The 15,560-nt window shown below is 48.7% G+C and overlaps 1 protein-coding gene across 1 annotated transcript; it reads left to right on the top strand.

Moving 5' to 3' along the window:
- The first annotated feature begins 1,067 nt into the window (after nucleotides 1-1,067).
- On the top strand, nucleotides 1,068-14,117 carry ZNF318 (zinc finger protein 318). Its single transcript, XM_044289338.1, has 10 exons — nucleotides 1,068-1,575; nucleotides 2,881-2,951; nucleotides 6,782-6,932; nucleotides 7,062-8,444; nucleotides 9,293-9,392; nucleotides 9,503-9,753; nucleotides 9,939-10,421; nucleotides 10,574-10,664; nucleotides 10,744-10,862; nucleotides 11,056-14,117. The coding sequence occupies exons 1-10, from the start codon at nucleotides 1,147-1,149 to the stop codon at nucleotides 13,291-13,293; spliced, it is 5,316 nt and encodes a 1,771-aa protein (XP_044145273.1). The 5' UTR covers nucleotides 1,068-1,146; the 3' UTR covers nucleotides 13,294-14,117.
- Nucleotides 14,118-15,560: the final 1,443 nt, after the last annotated feature.

The raw sequence follows: 15,560 nt of genomic DNA, 5'->3' as shown, positions 1-15,560 counted from the left end.
CAGAGGGGGTGTCCTGTATACAGAGGGGTGTCCTGTATATAGAGGGGTGTCCTGTATACAGAGGGGGTGTCCTGTATACAGAGGGGTGTCCTGTATACAGAGGGGTGTCCTGTATATATAGAGGGGGTGTCCTGTATATAGAGGGGGGTGTCCTGTATATAGAGGGGAGTCCTGTATACAGAGGGGTGTCCTGTATACAGAGGGGTGTCCTGTATATAGAGGGGGTGCCCTGTATACAGAGGGGTGTCCTGTATATATAGAGGGGGTGTCCTGTATATATAGAGGAGGTGTCCTGTATATAGAGGGGGGTATCCTGTATATAGAGGGGGTATCCTGTATATAGAGGGGGGTATCCTGTATACAGAGGGGTGTCCTGTATACAGAGGGGTGTCCTGTATACATAGGGGTGTCCTGTATATACAGATGGGTGTCCTGTATATACAGATGGGTGTCCTGTATACAGAGAGGGGTGTCCTGTATACAGAGGGGTGTCCTGTATATAGAGGGGGGTATCCTGTATATAGAGGGGGGTATCCTGTATATAGAGGGGGTGTCCTGTATACAGAGGGGTGTCCTGTATACATAGGGGTGTCCTGTATACATAGGGGTGTCCTGTATATACAGAGGGGTGTCCTGTATACAGAGGGGTGTCCTGTATACATAGGGGTGTCCTGTATATACAGAGGGGTGTCCTGTATATAGAGGGGTGTCCTGTATACATAGGGGTGTCCTGTATATACAGAGGGGTGTCCTGTATATACAGATGGGTGTCCTGTATATACAGATGGGTGTCCTGTATACAGAGAGGGGTGTCCTGTATACATAGGGGTGTCCTGTATATACAGAGGGGTGTCCTGTATATAGAGGGGTGTCCTGTATACAGAGAGGGGTGTCCTGTATACAGAGGGGTGTCCTGTATACATAGGGGTGTCCTGTATATACAGAGGGGTGTCCTGTATATACAGAGGGGGTGTTCTAGGGGGTGTCCTGTATACAGAGTTGCCGCTTCCGGGTGCAGTAAGATGTCGGGCACACCGCACGCTCGGGGGTGTAGTAAGATGGCGGTGGCCGTGATGACGTCACGCCGTAGGGCCTGTGACGCGCGGCGCTGCTGTGGAGCGCCTGGTGTGTCGCCGTGAGTCGGTCATGTACCGGACACCGATGCGCCGCGGCTTTTCCCCGGACTCCCCGGCCTCGTTCCGGGACAGTCCGCACTCCCCGCCCCGGCACCGCTCTCCCAGCAGGCGCGGCCGTTCTCCTGACAGACACAGCCGCTCCCCCGGCCGCCATGGCCGCTCCTCTGAGAGACGAGGCCGATCCCGGTCCCGCTCCAGGCACCGCTCCCGCTCCAGACCCGGTGGCCGTGCGGGCCGCTCCAAGTCCCGGGGCCGTGCGGGCCGCTCCAAGTCCCGGGGCCGTGCGGGTCGCTCCCGCTCCAAGTCCCGGGGTCGTGCGGGCCGCTCCCGCTCCAGACCCCGCCGCTCCCGCTCCAGACCCCGCCGCTCCCCGTCCCCATATTCCCGGCGCCGCTCCCCTGGGGACCCCTACCGGTACGAAGGCCACAGGAGCGACCAGGTGAGTCCCTGCCCCCGCGGAAAGTAGCCACGCCCCCGAGGTCATGATTTCCCCTAGCGGGTCACATGACATGTGACTCCTAGTTTCCATAGTTACCGAGCCCTGTGAGAAAAACCCTAAAAGTGGTGACGCTGTCGTCTTGGGGCTGCACCTGTGTGGTGAGGCTGTAGTCTGGGGGGGCGGCACCTGTGTGGTGAGGCTGTAGTCGGGGGGGCGGCACCTGTGTGGTGAGGCTGTAGTCTGGGGGGAGGCACCTGTGTGGTGACGCTGTCGTCTGGGGGGCGGCACCTGTGTGGTGACGCTGTCGTCTGGGGGGCGGCACCTGTGTGGTGACACTGTAGTCTGGGGGCGGCACCTGTGTGGTGAGGCTGTAGTCTGGGGGGCGGCACCTGTGTGGTGACGCTGGCGTCTGGGGGGCGGCACCTGTGTGGTGACGCTGTCGTCTGGGGGGCGGCACCTGTGTGGTGACGCTGTAGTCTGGGGGCGGCACCTGTGTGGTGACGCTGTAGTCTGGGGGCGGCACCTGTGTGGTGACGCTGTAGTCTGGGGGCCCGCACCTGTGTGGTGACGCTGTAGTCTGGGGGCCCGCACCTGTGTGGTGACGCTGTAGTCTGGGGGCCCGCACCTGTGTGGTGACGCCGTAGTCTGGGGGGCCCGCACCTGTGTGGTGACGCCGTAGTCTGGGGGGCGGCACCTGTGTGGTGACGCCGTAGTCTGGGGGCCCGCACCTGTTTGGTGACGCCGTAGTCTGGGGGCCCGCACCTGTGTGGTGACGCTGTAGTCTGGGGGCCCGCACCTGTGTGGTGACGCCGTAGTCTGGGGGCCCGCACCTGTGTGGTGACGCCGTAGTCTGGGGGCCCGCACCCGCGTGGTGACGCCGTAGTCTGGGGGCCCGCACCCGCGTGGTGACGCCGCAGCCTGGGGGCCCGCACCCGCGTGTTGACGCCGCAGCCTGGGGGCCCGCACCCGCGTGTTGACGCCGCAGCCTGGGGGGCGGCACCCGCGTGGTGACGCCGTAGTCTGGGGGGCGGCACCCGCGTGGTGACGCCGTAGTCTGGGGGGCGGCACCCGCGTGGTGACGCCGTAGTCTGGGGGGCGGCACCCGCGTGGTGACGCCGTAGTCTGGGGGGCGGCACCCGCGTGGTGACGCCGTAGTCTGGGGGGCGGCACCCGCGTGGTGACGCCGTAGTCTGGGGGCTGTAGTAGTCATTTTTGGAGGGGGTGAATTGTGCAGAGAGACTTGTACATGTCTCCTTTGTAGAATTTTTCCATTTTCTCAGCTTATTTTTTTTTTTTTTTTTGCAGCATCGGCGCTCCCCCAATTACCGCTCCAATCCAGCTGGTGACCACCGTCCTCTGGCCAGCACAAATGACAGGTATGGGTAGTGGGAGCCTCTTTTCGGGGTGGGGTGCTTGCATGTGTCCATCAGGGTTCGATTACACTGAGGCTCCTTTGAATTTGTTCTTCACTTACATTTCATCTGTATCCTGGAAACCATCAGCAAGCTGCTGAAACCTCCATCTTCTGCCGCAGTCAATGGCCACACATATCTGAAGCTTATTACTCAGAATCTTTGAGGTAGCGCCCCCTCGCCCCCCCCCCCCCCCCCTCCAATAATTGGTGGAGTTCTAGCTTAAAGCGGCCCTGTCACCAGGTTCAACCATATTAACCCAGACATACTGCCTGTTAGGGCCTTATCATGCTGAATAAAAGTGTACATTTCTTTTGTCTGTACCTTAAACTGCTGCAGAGAAATGTGTGTACACTATGTACTACAGCTTCACCACACTGAGATCTGCTCAGAAAGCTCATCTACATATCATATACACTATGTACTATAGCTTCACCACACTGACATCTGCTCAGAAAGCTCATCTACATATCATATACACTATGTACTACAGCTTCACCACACTGAGATCTGCTCAGAAAGCTCATCTACATATCATATACACTATGTACTATAGCTTCACCACACTGACATCTGCTCAGCTCATCTACATATCATATACACTATGTACTATAGCTTCACCACACTGAGATCTGCTCAGAAAGCTCATCTACATATCATATACACTATGTACTATAGCTTCACCACACTGACATCTGCTCAGAAAGCTCATCTACATATCATATACACTATGTACTATAGCTTCACCACACTGAGATCTGCTCAGCTTATCTACATATCATACACACTATGTACTATAGCTTCACCACACTAACATCTGCTCAGAAAGCTCATCTACATATCATATACACTATGTACTATAGCTTCACCACACTGAGATCTGCTCAGAAAGCTCATCTACATATCATATACGCTATGTACTATAGCTTCACCACACTAACATCTGCTCAGAAAGCTCATCTACATATCATATACACTATGTACTATAGCTTCACCACACTGACATCTGCTCAGAAAGCTCATCTACATATCATATACACTATGTACTATAGCTTCACCACACTGAGATCTGCTCAGAAAGCTCATCTACATATCATATACGCTATGTACTATAGCTTCACCACACTAACATCTGCTCAGAAAGCTCATCTACATATCATATACACTATGTACTATAGCTTCACCACACTGAGATCTGCTCAGAAAGCTTATCTACATATCATATACACTATGTACTATAGCTCCACCACACTGACATCTGCTCAGAAAGCTCATCTACATATCATATACACTATGTACTATAGCTTCACCACACTGAGATCTGCTCAGAAAGCTCATCTACATATCATATACGCTATGTACTATAGCTTCACCACACTAACATCTGCTCAGAAAGCTCATCTACATATCATACACACTATGTACTATAGCTTCACCACACTGACATCTGCTCAGAAAGCTCATCTACATATCATATACACTATGTACTATAGCTCCACCACACTGAGATCTGCTCAGAAAGCTCATCTACATATCATATACGCTATGTACTATAGCTTCACCACACTAACATCTGCTCAGAAAGCTCATCTACATATCATATGCACTATGTACTATAGCTTCACCACACTGACATCTGCTCAGAAAGCTCATCTACATATCATATACACTATGTACTATAGCATCACCACACTGAGATCTGCTCAGCTTATCTACATATCATGTACACTATGTATTATAGCTTCACCACACTGAGATCTGCTCAGAAAGCTCATCTACATATCGATGCTTTATTCACAGGCACAATGTATGATTATACAGACACCAGTAATATGTGTGATCTTATAAGTATAGGAAAGACATGCTGAGGGCAGAGCTGTGTCCTAGCATCTACATATCATATACACTATGTACTATAGCTTCACCACACTGACATCTGCTCAGAAAGCTCATCTACATATGACTGCTGTATTCACAGACACAATATATGATTATACAGACACCAGTAATGTGTGTGATCTTATAAGTATAAGAAAGACATGCTGAGGGCAGAGCTGTGTCCTAGCATCTCCATATCATATACACTATGTACTATAGCTTCACCACACTGACATCTGCTCAGAAAGCTCATCTACATATCACAGCTTTTTTTCACAGGCACAATGTATGATTATACAGACACCAGTAATATGTGTTATCTTATAAGTATAGGAAAGACATGCTGAGGGCAGAGCGGTGTCCTAGCATCTCCATATCATGTACACTATGTACTATAGCTTCACCACACTGACATCTGCTCAGAACGCTCATCTACATATCATGTACACTATGTACTATAGCTTCACCACACTGACATCTGCTCAGCTTATCTACATATCATATACACTATGTACTATAGCTTCACCACACTGAGATCTGCTCAGAAAGCTCATCTACATATCATATACACTATGTACTATAGCTTCACCACACTGACATCTGCTCAGAAAGCTCATCTACATATCATATACACTATGTACTATAGCATCATCACACTGACATCTGCTCAGCTTATCTACATATCATATACACTATGTACTATAGCTTCACCACACTGAGATCTGCTCAGAAAGCTCATCTACATATCATATACGCTATGTACTATAGCTTCACCACACTAACATCTGCTCAGAAAGCTCATCTACATATCATATACACTATGTACTATAGCTTCACCACACTGACATCTGCTCAGAACGCTCATCTACATATCATGTACACTATGTACTATAGCTTCACCACACTGACATCTGCTCAGAAAGCTCATCTACATATCATATACACTATGTACTATAGCTTCACCACACTGACATCTGCTCAGAAAGCTCATCTACATATCATATACACTATGTACTATAGCATCATCACACTGACATCTGCTCAGCTTATCTACATATCATATACACTATGTACTATAGCTTCACCACACTAAGATCTGCTCAGAAAGCTCATCTACATATCACTGCTGTATTCACAGGGGGTGTTACATAGCAGTGCTTAGATGATTCAGCCCCGCCTCAGAGTGCTCAAATTGCTCATTTGCATATGAATACAAATGCTGATTTCTCTGCCGCCATTTAACGTACAGACAAAAGAAAGGTACCGTTTTAATCAGCATGATGAGCCCTAACGGGCAGTATGTCTAGGTTAATAAGGTTGATCATGGTGACAGGTCCGCTTTAAAGGGGCAGTCTGAGACTCCATGGAAGAACCTACTCACTCACCTCTCTTTTAACACTTTGTGTGCGGCTGCTCAGCATATTAACCTGTGCCTGTCCAGGACTGATGCTCCCTCGTCTCCTTCTCGGCTCGCCAACGTCTGCTGCTGTGGTTGGTTGTCATATTAGGGGGCTGTGTGACCTGCTTCCGCTTAGGGTGACGTCATAGCTGATGCCAGTGAATGGCTGCCGGGGTCCATGTGACCAGGGATGAGACAATACACGGCCCAGAAGCAGCGGGCACAGGAGCTTTGCAGTTGAAAAGACGAGTGGCTTTCTTGTTTTGTCGGGTCAGATGACACTGAGGTTATTCTGTTTTTTCTGCGTCGTTCCCTGCTTCACATGATCCATAGTTACACATATGCTCATGTGACAGACCCATCAGCAGCTTGTTGATGGTTTCCATGCAGGAGTTCCAGGATCCTTCAGACTGTAAGATCACGCAGATGACAGTCACACTTTCTGTGGAGGTTTTCACCTGTCCTACATTCAGGCGGCTGAGCAGAGCCTGCAAATGCGCTGTATTTGTTGTTCCAGAGCCGGCAGTATAAAGTCGTTTGGCCATGATTCCTCGCCCCATGTCTACCAGAGCTCCAGTGACTCCCACGCCTCGCCGCTGCCCATGCCGAAGTCCATCCTGAAGAAACGCGCGGATATGGAGCCCTCCAGCGGTGACCAGTCTTCTCAGGTGCGAGCACCAGTCTGTATACTCTGAGAGTCCAGTGTGGCCCTGTTCTTATTGCTGACTGTCCGCTGCCTCTGTACTGCTGATGTCACCGACTGCTCAGGTTTTTGCTTCAATTTTCTTTTTCTCCAGGTTGATGGCTTTTCAAGCAACAAAGCTGTGAGCAGTTCAAGCTCCGCGGGGGCGGGAAATGGCACAGAAAATATCTTGACCACAGAAAGCACCTCCAGCTCTTCTGCTCCAGCAAATGCACAGAATGCCGAGTCTCCAGTTCCACATGGCAGTACTCTGCCTATGACTGCACAAACAAGCTGGGCCCTGAACAAGAGCGTGGAGAGTGGTATGAAAGGAAGTGTCCCAGATGTAACCCCTCCATGTGAGCAGAACGAAGGTCCTAAGGGAAACCAGTTCTCCTCCACTCTAGGAGACCTCATTTTTAGCAAGAGCACCCCCAAATCTCACATTGATCCTTTTTGCAATGTGAATACCTTCTCTGAGAATAAGGAGGGCGTCCAAAAGGGGGCAGACGAGCAGGACAGCAAACCTCTGCATTCAAAGCAGCGAAGCTCCTTTGAAATTGAGGATGAGGAGCTGTTCCTGTATGGGGAGGAGGAGGATAAGAAGGCAGATCCTCAGAAGGCTCCTTCTGGGCAAACAGCCTCCACTCCAGGAGACAAGAGCTCCCAGAACAAACAAGAGTTTGAGAAGATCCATGACCTTCTGAAGACCATCGGCCTTGATATTGGCGTTGCTGAAATTGGTAAACTTGCTGTCCGAACGCAAGAGAGGCTTCATGGAAAGAAATTGCCACCCAAGATGTCGCAGCCTGCACAGAGCGCAGCCGCCGCCAGCACTGCCGAGCCCAAGGCTAAAGTCTCCGAACCCGAAGTCAAAACTGAAAAGAAAGAAAAAGCGGAAGCAGAAGCGGCGGAAAAGACTGAGCCACCCATAAAACCTGCTCCTAAGGAGCCAACACCACCAGCAACGCACCCGAGCCCTGCCCACAAACCAAAACTTATATTGCGCAAGTCTTTACCTAATGAGACTACTGCAGAGCCGAAAGCAAACATCCCCGCCCAGACCCCCACCACCATTTCTGTTCAGCCCCCCATCCCGGTGCCCAATCCCACACCTCCCCCAATGAGTCCCTCCCAGATGCCTGTCTATTCCCCATACCCGCACTCCCCAATGGTCCCTGCATATAACATGCCACCTCCAAACTACAATCCCTATTCTCCCTATGTATCATATCCCACATCCAGCTGGAGCATGTATTCCCCAATGCCCCCCCAGCCCTCACCCCCTCACATGCCGACACTGGCGCCTCATGTCCCTGTCTGTACATCCGCCTCCACGTACAACCCCCGTAGCAACCTGCGCTTCATTGAAACTACTGCAGATATTTCTGATGTCAAATCCCCTGTCAAAAGTGACACCAAACCCACAACTCCGATTGCAGCGTTCCTGGCGAAACAGGAAGCCGACCGCAAAAACAAAGAATCGGAGAAACTGAAAGTAAGTTTGTTCCCATCCCTGCTCTCTCTGCTGATGTGTACATCCTTCACCCTGTACTTTATCTCCATGGCTCGTAGGGTTGAGGGGTCCTCGTCTCAGTAGAGGTAGCACTACTGTGAAACATCTCGGAGCCTCATCGTTGGCAGTCATCGCCTCCCACACTGCCTCACTGTACAGTGCTACTAAAATCTGATCCATAGGACAGTGAGGGTCATTATAGAGCAGGCCAGTAATGGTCTCTGTTTTGTCACCAGAATGTCCATTACTGGTATAAGGGACCAATAAATCTTACAGAGGCTTCAAGCAAGGGAGCAGATAGGTTCTGAGGCTTTGTAATATGCCCCATTACAGCTGATGATGGTACTGCTGGTCGATTGTCCTCGCTGCTGAGCGTGGACAGTAGTGAGGTGCTTTATACCCACAAGCCTGACCTTGTGTTTCGAGTGCCTCCTACTATGGAGTCCATTGTTATTGGTCTCCGACCTGTAAGGTAGCCAAATTTAGGGGAGGAAGCTGATTGGCCTGAGCACAGTGGCAACGTACAGGCTCTGACCTGTACAATAGAGCAGGCCGGTGTGTGCCGCCAGCCTGTGATCACGAGCGATTGGCTCTTTGTGGTGTCATTAGCAGCAAGGTGGGAACTTGGGATGGAAGTGATCTGTGCAGGGACCCGTTCAAAAAAAATCCTTTGCAGTCGTATGGGATGTGCCATTCCTGTCTGGGCCTGGCATGCCTGCCGTTCTAGGTAAGTGTGAAGGTCAGGCATTAGCTGTGTTTCTTGGTCTGTAATGCAGTAAACAGAGATGCTGCTTATGACCCAAAGAAAAAGAGCATTTCATTTATTGAAGGTCTTGGAGGAGCTGGACTCTGTCAGGAAAGAGCACAAAGTCAAGAGTGAGAGCCTGAAGACCCTCAGCATCAAGGTGGAGCAGCTGCGTGTCCAGCAGGGTGAGTATTACTAAGTGCACAAGGGGCCAGTAATGGTTCCACATATGTTCTTATTCTACTCCATGGCTGGAGATCAGACCTTGTATCCACTGACTGCTTGTTTGTCACAGGTATACTTCTGCGGAAGAAGCGACGGGAGAAGGACGGACACAAGGACCCTCTACTGGATGAACTGAATAATGTTTTGGAAAGTGCCCAAAAGCAGATTCACTCCTTGCGTGAGGAGTATAGCACGACAAAACAGAAGCAACAGCAACTCACCAAGGTGGCAGAGATCCTGGGCGTCAGCCCTTCTGAACTGGCTGAGAAGAGTGACCCTAAGAAAGAGGAGAGGAGCCCAGGGTCTGTTGAACCGACCAGGGTGAGCACAAGGTCTACTCCGCAGTGTCAGTGGCTGCACCCAAGTATAAGTCTATTCAACAGTATTTTTTTTTTTGTATGTAGCTCTTGCTGTTGGTCCATTGCTGTAATGACTGATGTCACCTTCACTTATTCCACACATTTCTTGACTTGCTGCTCCTCTTAAACTTGTATTTTCTTATCCAGGACTCTGATGAGTCAAGAACCAGTATTGACTCCTCAAAGTCTGCAAATGACTTGAAGACCAGCAGTGAACCAGTGTCTAAGGTTGATGCTAAAGCCAAGAGCGACTCCAAATCTGGAGCTGAGACAAAGTCAAATGGTGCTGCCTACTCATTCAAAGTCACTGAGAAGTCAGAAGATGTCAAATGTGAAGGCACACAGCCCATGCCAAGCCCTGACCCTAAGAACTCTCCAGAGCCCCACTCACCTTACTTGTCAAAGTCTGAGGAGGTTTCAAAATCGCGAGACAAGTCGCGGTCAAAGAGCCCACGACCCTGTCCAACTTCCTCCAAGACACCCCCTCAGTCTGAGGAACCTCAACTCTTTAGTTTATCTGAAATCTTTGAATATTATGATTCTGGCTCACATTGGTGTGAGAATTGTAACGCAATCTGCATGACGCTGCCCGAATTCCTGCTGCATTTGCATGATAAGAAGCACAGCCAGGTAAGACGTGTGACCGTGGTCTTGCATGATGAGTGGGTGATGGACCTTCTCTTGTCATTGAGTTTGAGGGGGATTAATTCACCTGTAGACCATGTTCTGCTACTGAGATTCATGTAACATAGATCTCTAATTTGCTCTTCATATCCATACAGTGTGTAAAAGCGGTGAAGCAGCCGTGGGTGAAAGCGAAAGTTCAGGAATCGGGAACCACAAAGAAGCAGAAAGTGAATATTCCTCTGAAAGGTGAGGTCTCCACACACTGACTGCGGGGCATGTGGAGCTTGTTCGGTCTTTCACATTACTGCATTGTCACATGTTGCAGGTTCGGAGTTCCTGTTGCCAGTTAACGGCTACTATTGTGAACTGTGTGAGGAGCTGTTCCCAGATCATACTGCAGCCGAAGAGCATCTAAGAGCTTATGCCCACAATGACAAGTACAAGGTTTGTCTCGTTCATGCCTATCCAACCAGTATGAATACCTGGTAAGTCTCCGGGATTGGTTTTGGTCTTATGAGAATATCTGAAAAAACCCTACAACCAATCTGGAGACCCCTAATTTTATTAAAAGAGAAAGCGTAGACAAGTTTTGTGCTTAAAATCTCTCATTGTCTGGTTATTTCTTATTCCTCCACAGAAACACACTGATGTGCACACGAATTATGAAACGGCTCGCCGTGAGAGGAAGAGGGTGAGCTTAATTGCTGCACAGGAGGTGTCTCGTAAACAGGCAGAGCAAAAACGCAAAATGACAGAGCAGAAACGTGAAGCCCATGAGCACAGCAAATCTAAGAAGGCAAAGAAAGAAGATGAAGACAGAAAGGCCAAAAGCAAAAGTTACTCATCGGCCTCTCCCTCCTCCTCAGACCGGAGGCGGAATAAGACACCTGAAAAGGAGCCTTCAAAGAACTCATTTGGAAAGTTTGTCTGGAAAAGCTCAGAAAGCAAAACCCCAGCAGCGGTCAGCTCTTCCAAAGTGGATGCTACCTCGACTAAACCAAAGGATGAAGAGCCCAAAGCTATTAGTTTGAAGCCAAAGGGTTTTGCAATAAAACTCCTTGGTAAATCCAGTGCCCTGCCTGGAAATGCCTTGTCCCCTTCACATTCAGCGGCCTCCACAACTATTACATCTACTGCTTCCACTGTCTCCTCAACATTTACTTCTCAATCCACTCATACTTCCAGTGCACAAACTAAAATCCGACCCAACCTGCCTAGTCTCGTGAATATGCGCTCAGCAACCCCTCTGGTTACAATGAGTAAACCTGCTCCACTAGACACATTCTTATCTATAAGGTCTTCAAGTGCAACATCAAAATCTATCCCTATAGTGAAGAACAAACCTTCGGGAGTCTTCCCAGAGGACCTGGTCTCGAAAGCCTTTGGAGGAGAAGTGGTGATACTTAAAGAAAGCACACAACCAGATTCCACAGCTAAAACTGAAAAGGAGCATGAGAGGACAGTTGGGTCGAGTCCGAAAGCTTTGCAGACACCTAAAGGACAAGACTTGTTCAATGTTCTGATTAGTAAAAAGGATACTGTAGAAAATCAAGAGGCCAAGAGTGAAAAAGAAAGTTCAGTCCCTAAGCAGCCTGTGAGTTCATCTCCCCAGAAATCTGATCCTGTCCCCACCAGCACTCAACATAAAACCCACAGTGCTCCCACCAAACCAGCTCAGAGCCCAGGACCTACAACAGTTCAGCAGACACAGATCAGCAAGTCTGTTCCAAATTCTGGTTCATCTACAGCTAGCATCTCAGCATCTGTTAAATCGTCCATAAACAGCTCAACCAACAGTTTATTTAAACTTGCTAAATCAGATAGCCCGGTCAACTCCACTAACCAACAGACTGCTAAAGCTGGACATACACCCACCAGAGAAGAAAGCAGAGTCCAGCAGTCTCAAGAAGAAAATAGTAAACCGGAAAAGGAAACACCTCAGAATGTTAAGGCCTCCACATTTTCTATGAACCCTCTGACTGGTCGGCTGGAATATATACCTGTACAACAAACTAAAGTCATTGATACAAATGTCCAAAAATTGCCAGAACCCAAACACACACCAACAGCAGTTACTCATGTCAGCAATGTCCAAGTAAAGAAACCAGTGCCTGCCAGTCCAGTACTTGCTGTACCTAAGACAAAATTCATTGTTAACAACACTACCAAACTCAACCAGAAATTTAAGAAAGCTCCATTGTACCTTCCCAGCTCTTTGTTTGGCCATGTACAAGATGCAGGGTGTAAGGACATAAAAATCTCGTCAGTAGAATCCCAGAAGAGCAATAACAGAGCAGGCAAATCTGAGAGTCCACTGCTTCCATCTCCACAGAAGCACATGTTCTCCAGCTCATCTGCTAAGCCAATTCCTGTCAACTTCAGCACCATGCAACAGGAACTTGACTCTTATTACAAGTCAATTGGATCTGAGGATGATCCTGAAGACTTGACCACGTCTGAAGACCAAGATTTAGAATCTGGCACTACACCAGCCGATGTGGCTAATGCTCCTCTCCAACCAAGTCCACCAGAGAAGAAAGTAAAATTAGAAAACACCCTACCTCCTGTGAAAGCATCAGTCAAACTACTTGCACCTGAAGTTTCTTGTGAAGATGTCGATGAGTCAGACATGGCATGTGAAGTTCCTGAGGGTCCATTGAGTTCTGCGTTCCAAACCTCTGGGTGGAACTTCATGCGTGCTAGTTATGCATCAAACCAAATCCATGGGAGCAGCAACCAACGGCCGTGGAGTTTGGCATCTGGAAATTTTTCAGTTAACAAAGATCAATCAAAGACAACACAAGTGGCCACAGTGGCCCCTCCGGAAAATTCCATGGAAGATCTATCTGTGTATGTCACGTGTGATTCAGATTAACATCTCACAAAGGGGAAGACCATCCCTCCGACCTGCCTAAGGTGAAGGCTATGAAATATCTAGGCCGGGATACTAGCGACTGCTCTAGAGTTGTTTTTGTGATCTATTCCCTGATGATCGGTAGTGAGGAGCTGTATACACTTTATTTAGTGAGCATGGATTCTCCATCCTGTCTCCTCAAACACCCTGTTGGGCCAGTAATGCTCCTATAAATCTTTACATCTGTTGGGAGCACTGGTCTGATGCAGAGTGAACATATACCTGTCAGGGCTCTGCTTCTGTCCCTCATAGGGGTGAGTTACCCCCTTAATGATATGGTTTCTTGCCTGATGTTCAGAAACTATGGTGGAGCAGAATTGTCCATGCCATGTGCACCCATGGCCTGAGATCCTAATGAGGTTGTAAATATGTCCTGTTGTATTTTTGCTTGTACATTCCATTATAGTTTCATATGTGTGCGAGAGTTGTGCACTCGGTCAGGGGTGTCTCGTCACTGTTGTAATGACATAAATGTGTTTCTGTGTTGAATGTTTGCAGTGTTACTTGTGTTCTGTAATCACTTGTAACAATTCTCCCCGAGGAACATGAAGATGGAGCCTGGAAGACCAGTCCGGGTAAGAAATGTTCTGTACATACTGACCCAGTTGTGGGGTCGCTGCTTCTTGTGTTTTTTATTTTCTCTTTTTCAGTCTGTTGTATAGTATAAATATGAAGAAGATGTGGAGGACAACCTCGTCGTTGTAATGTCTCCTGCCCCACAAGTGTTGCTGTAATCCAGGACTGCTACAGATCCTGATCATTTCAATAAAAGTCTTTTCCTCTTATGTGACCGTGTCCTCTTGTCATCGATGTAGCTGCGGCAGGATATTAATTGGCTGTTCTGTTACTTACCGCTCCCTGAGATCCTTTGCCACAGGTTAGCTACTACACACTATCTTGAGACATCCTCCCGGATTATTTAATCTTTCCAGTAAACAGGACCACTGTATGTTACCCCTTGAAAGTCTCCAGTCTCTTGGCGCCATTAATGTGCAGACAGAAGAATGCTCAAGCCAATGGCTCTGAATCTGCCTGTGAAGGAGCAGTAGGATCTGTGTGACGTGTTGGATCCCGAAGGTTCAGAGGATGAGACCTCACTGCCGAGAATGGCTGTAGTTTCGGAACACTTCAGCATACCTCACTTCCAGCATTGTATCATACGTGGGGACCTCAAGTATTAAGACTGATGTCCTACATGGCTGCAGCTGTCAAGTCTACAGATTCTGACACATCTCTTAAAGGGGTGTCCAGTATAAATAAAAAAGCGAGGGGAGTTACAAGTGTGGCAATATGTAAGATAAACACCTGCTGTGGGTCCTGGGTCACAAGAAAGTTGCAGCCGATCAGTGGTCACATGCACCAGAATGGCGGGCCACTGCTAGTGATGCGTGGTTTTTGAACACCTGGCCAGTGAGTCCTGAGCAGGGATTCCCAAGAGCCGCAGCGCTGTAATGCAAGGCATTTGGAATTTTTACTTCCTCACATTAGTGCCTGCCACTAGTGTTTAATACTGGACAATCCCTTTAAGGCAAGGGTGAAGAACTAATGTAGAGCATTGTATTCTCCAAGCTGGGATGGAAAGTGTGTAAACAATGGATGGTCACATCAGGGTAAAGTGAGGGTTTCATCCATTCGGTCTGCATGCCGTCATATAGGTCTGGTGCAGTTTTCCTACCAATGTGTCCTAATAACAGTTTAAACAAAGGCTTTGTGAGAATGACTGCTGATGCCATTAATTCTACTCGGTGCCCGAAGCAATGTTCTCTGCTGCCAAACCCATACATGCAGCATATACTACAAGGTCAGACTACCAAACCGATCCAGTAATCGATAGGAAGCATCTATGGAGGCTTGTGTAGTGTTTTACGCCCCTGCTTCTTTCTTTCCAGTCAGAAGGCTAGTTGTAATGTCTCTGCCCAGCACCGAGGTGGGAACTTGTAGATGGATCTTTATGTAGCATGAATGTCACGCCATCACCTGCAGATGTCCATCTGTTCTCATGTAGCAGCCATTATGTTGGAAACGTATGTAGGTGTCTCCAGGTCTTATTGTGGCCACCATTTGCTACAGCTATGATCCTACAACCTTCCTGGGTTCTTGTTCTGGTGTTTTCTATGTACGTTTGTTCTTGACCTGAAGTGGCGGTAGGAGAGAGGAGAATTAATGGAGGAAAATGCGCCTAGACTCTGCTCTGTGTAGACCGGGGACCCTGCATATGCTTGTGCTTC

This window comes from Bufo gargarizans, chromosome 4, assembly GCF_014858855.1.
Source record: "Bufo gargarizans isolate SCDJY-AF-19 chromosome 4, ASM1485885v1, whole genome shotgun sequence".
NCBI classification, from domain to species: Eukaryota; Metazoa; Chordata; class Amphibia; order Anura; family Bufonidae; genus Bufo; species Bufo gargarizans.
This window is presented reverse-complemented; position numbering and strand designations above follow the sequence as displayed.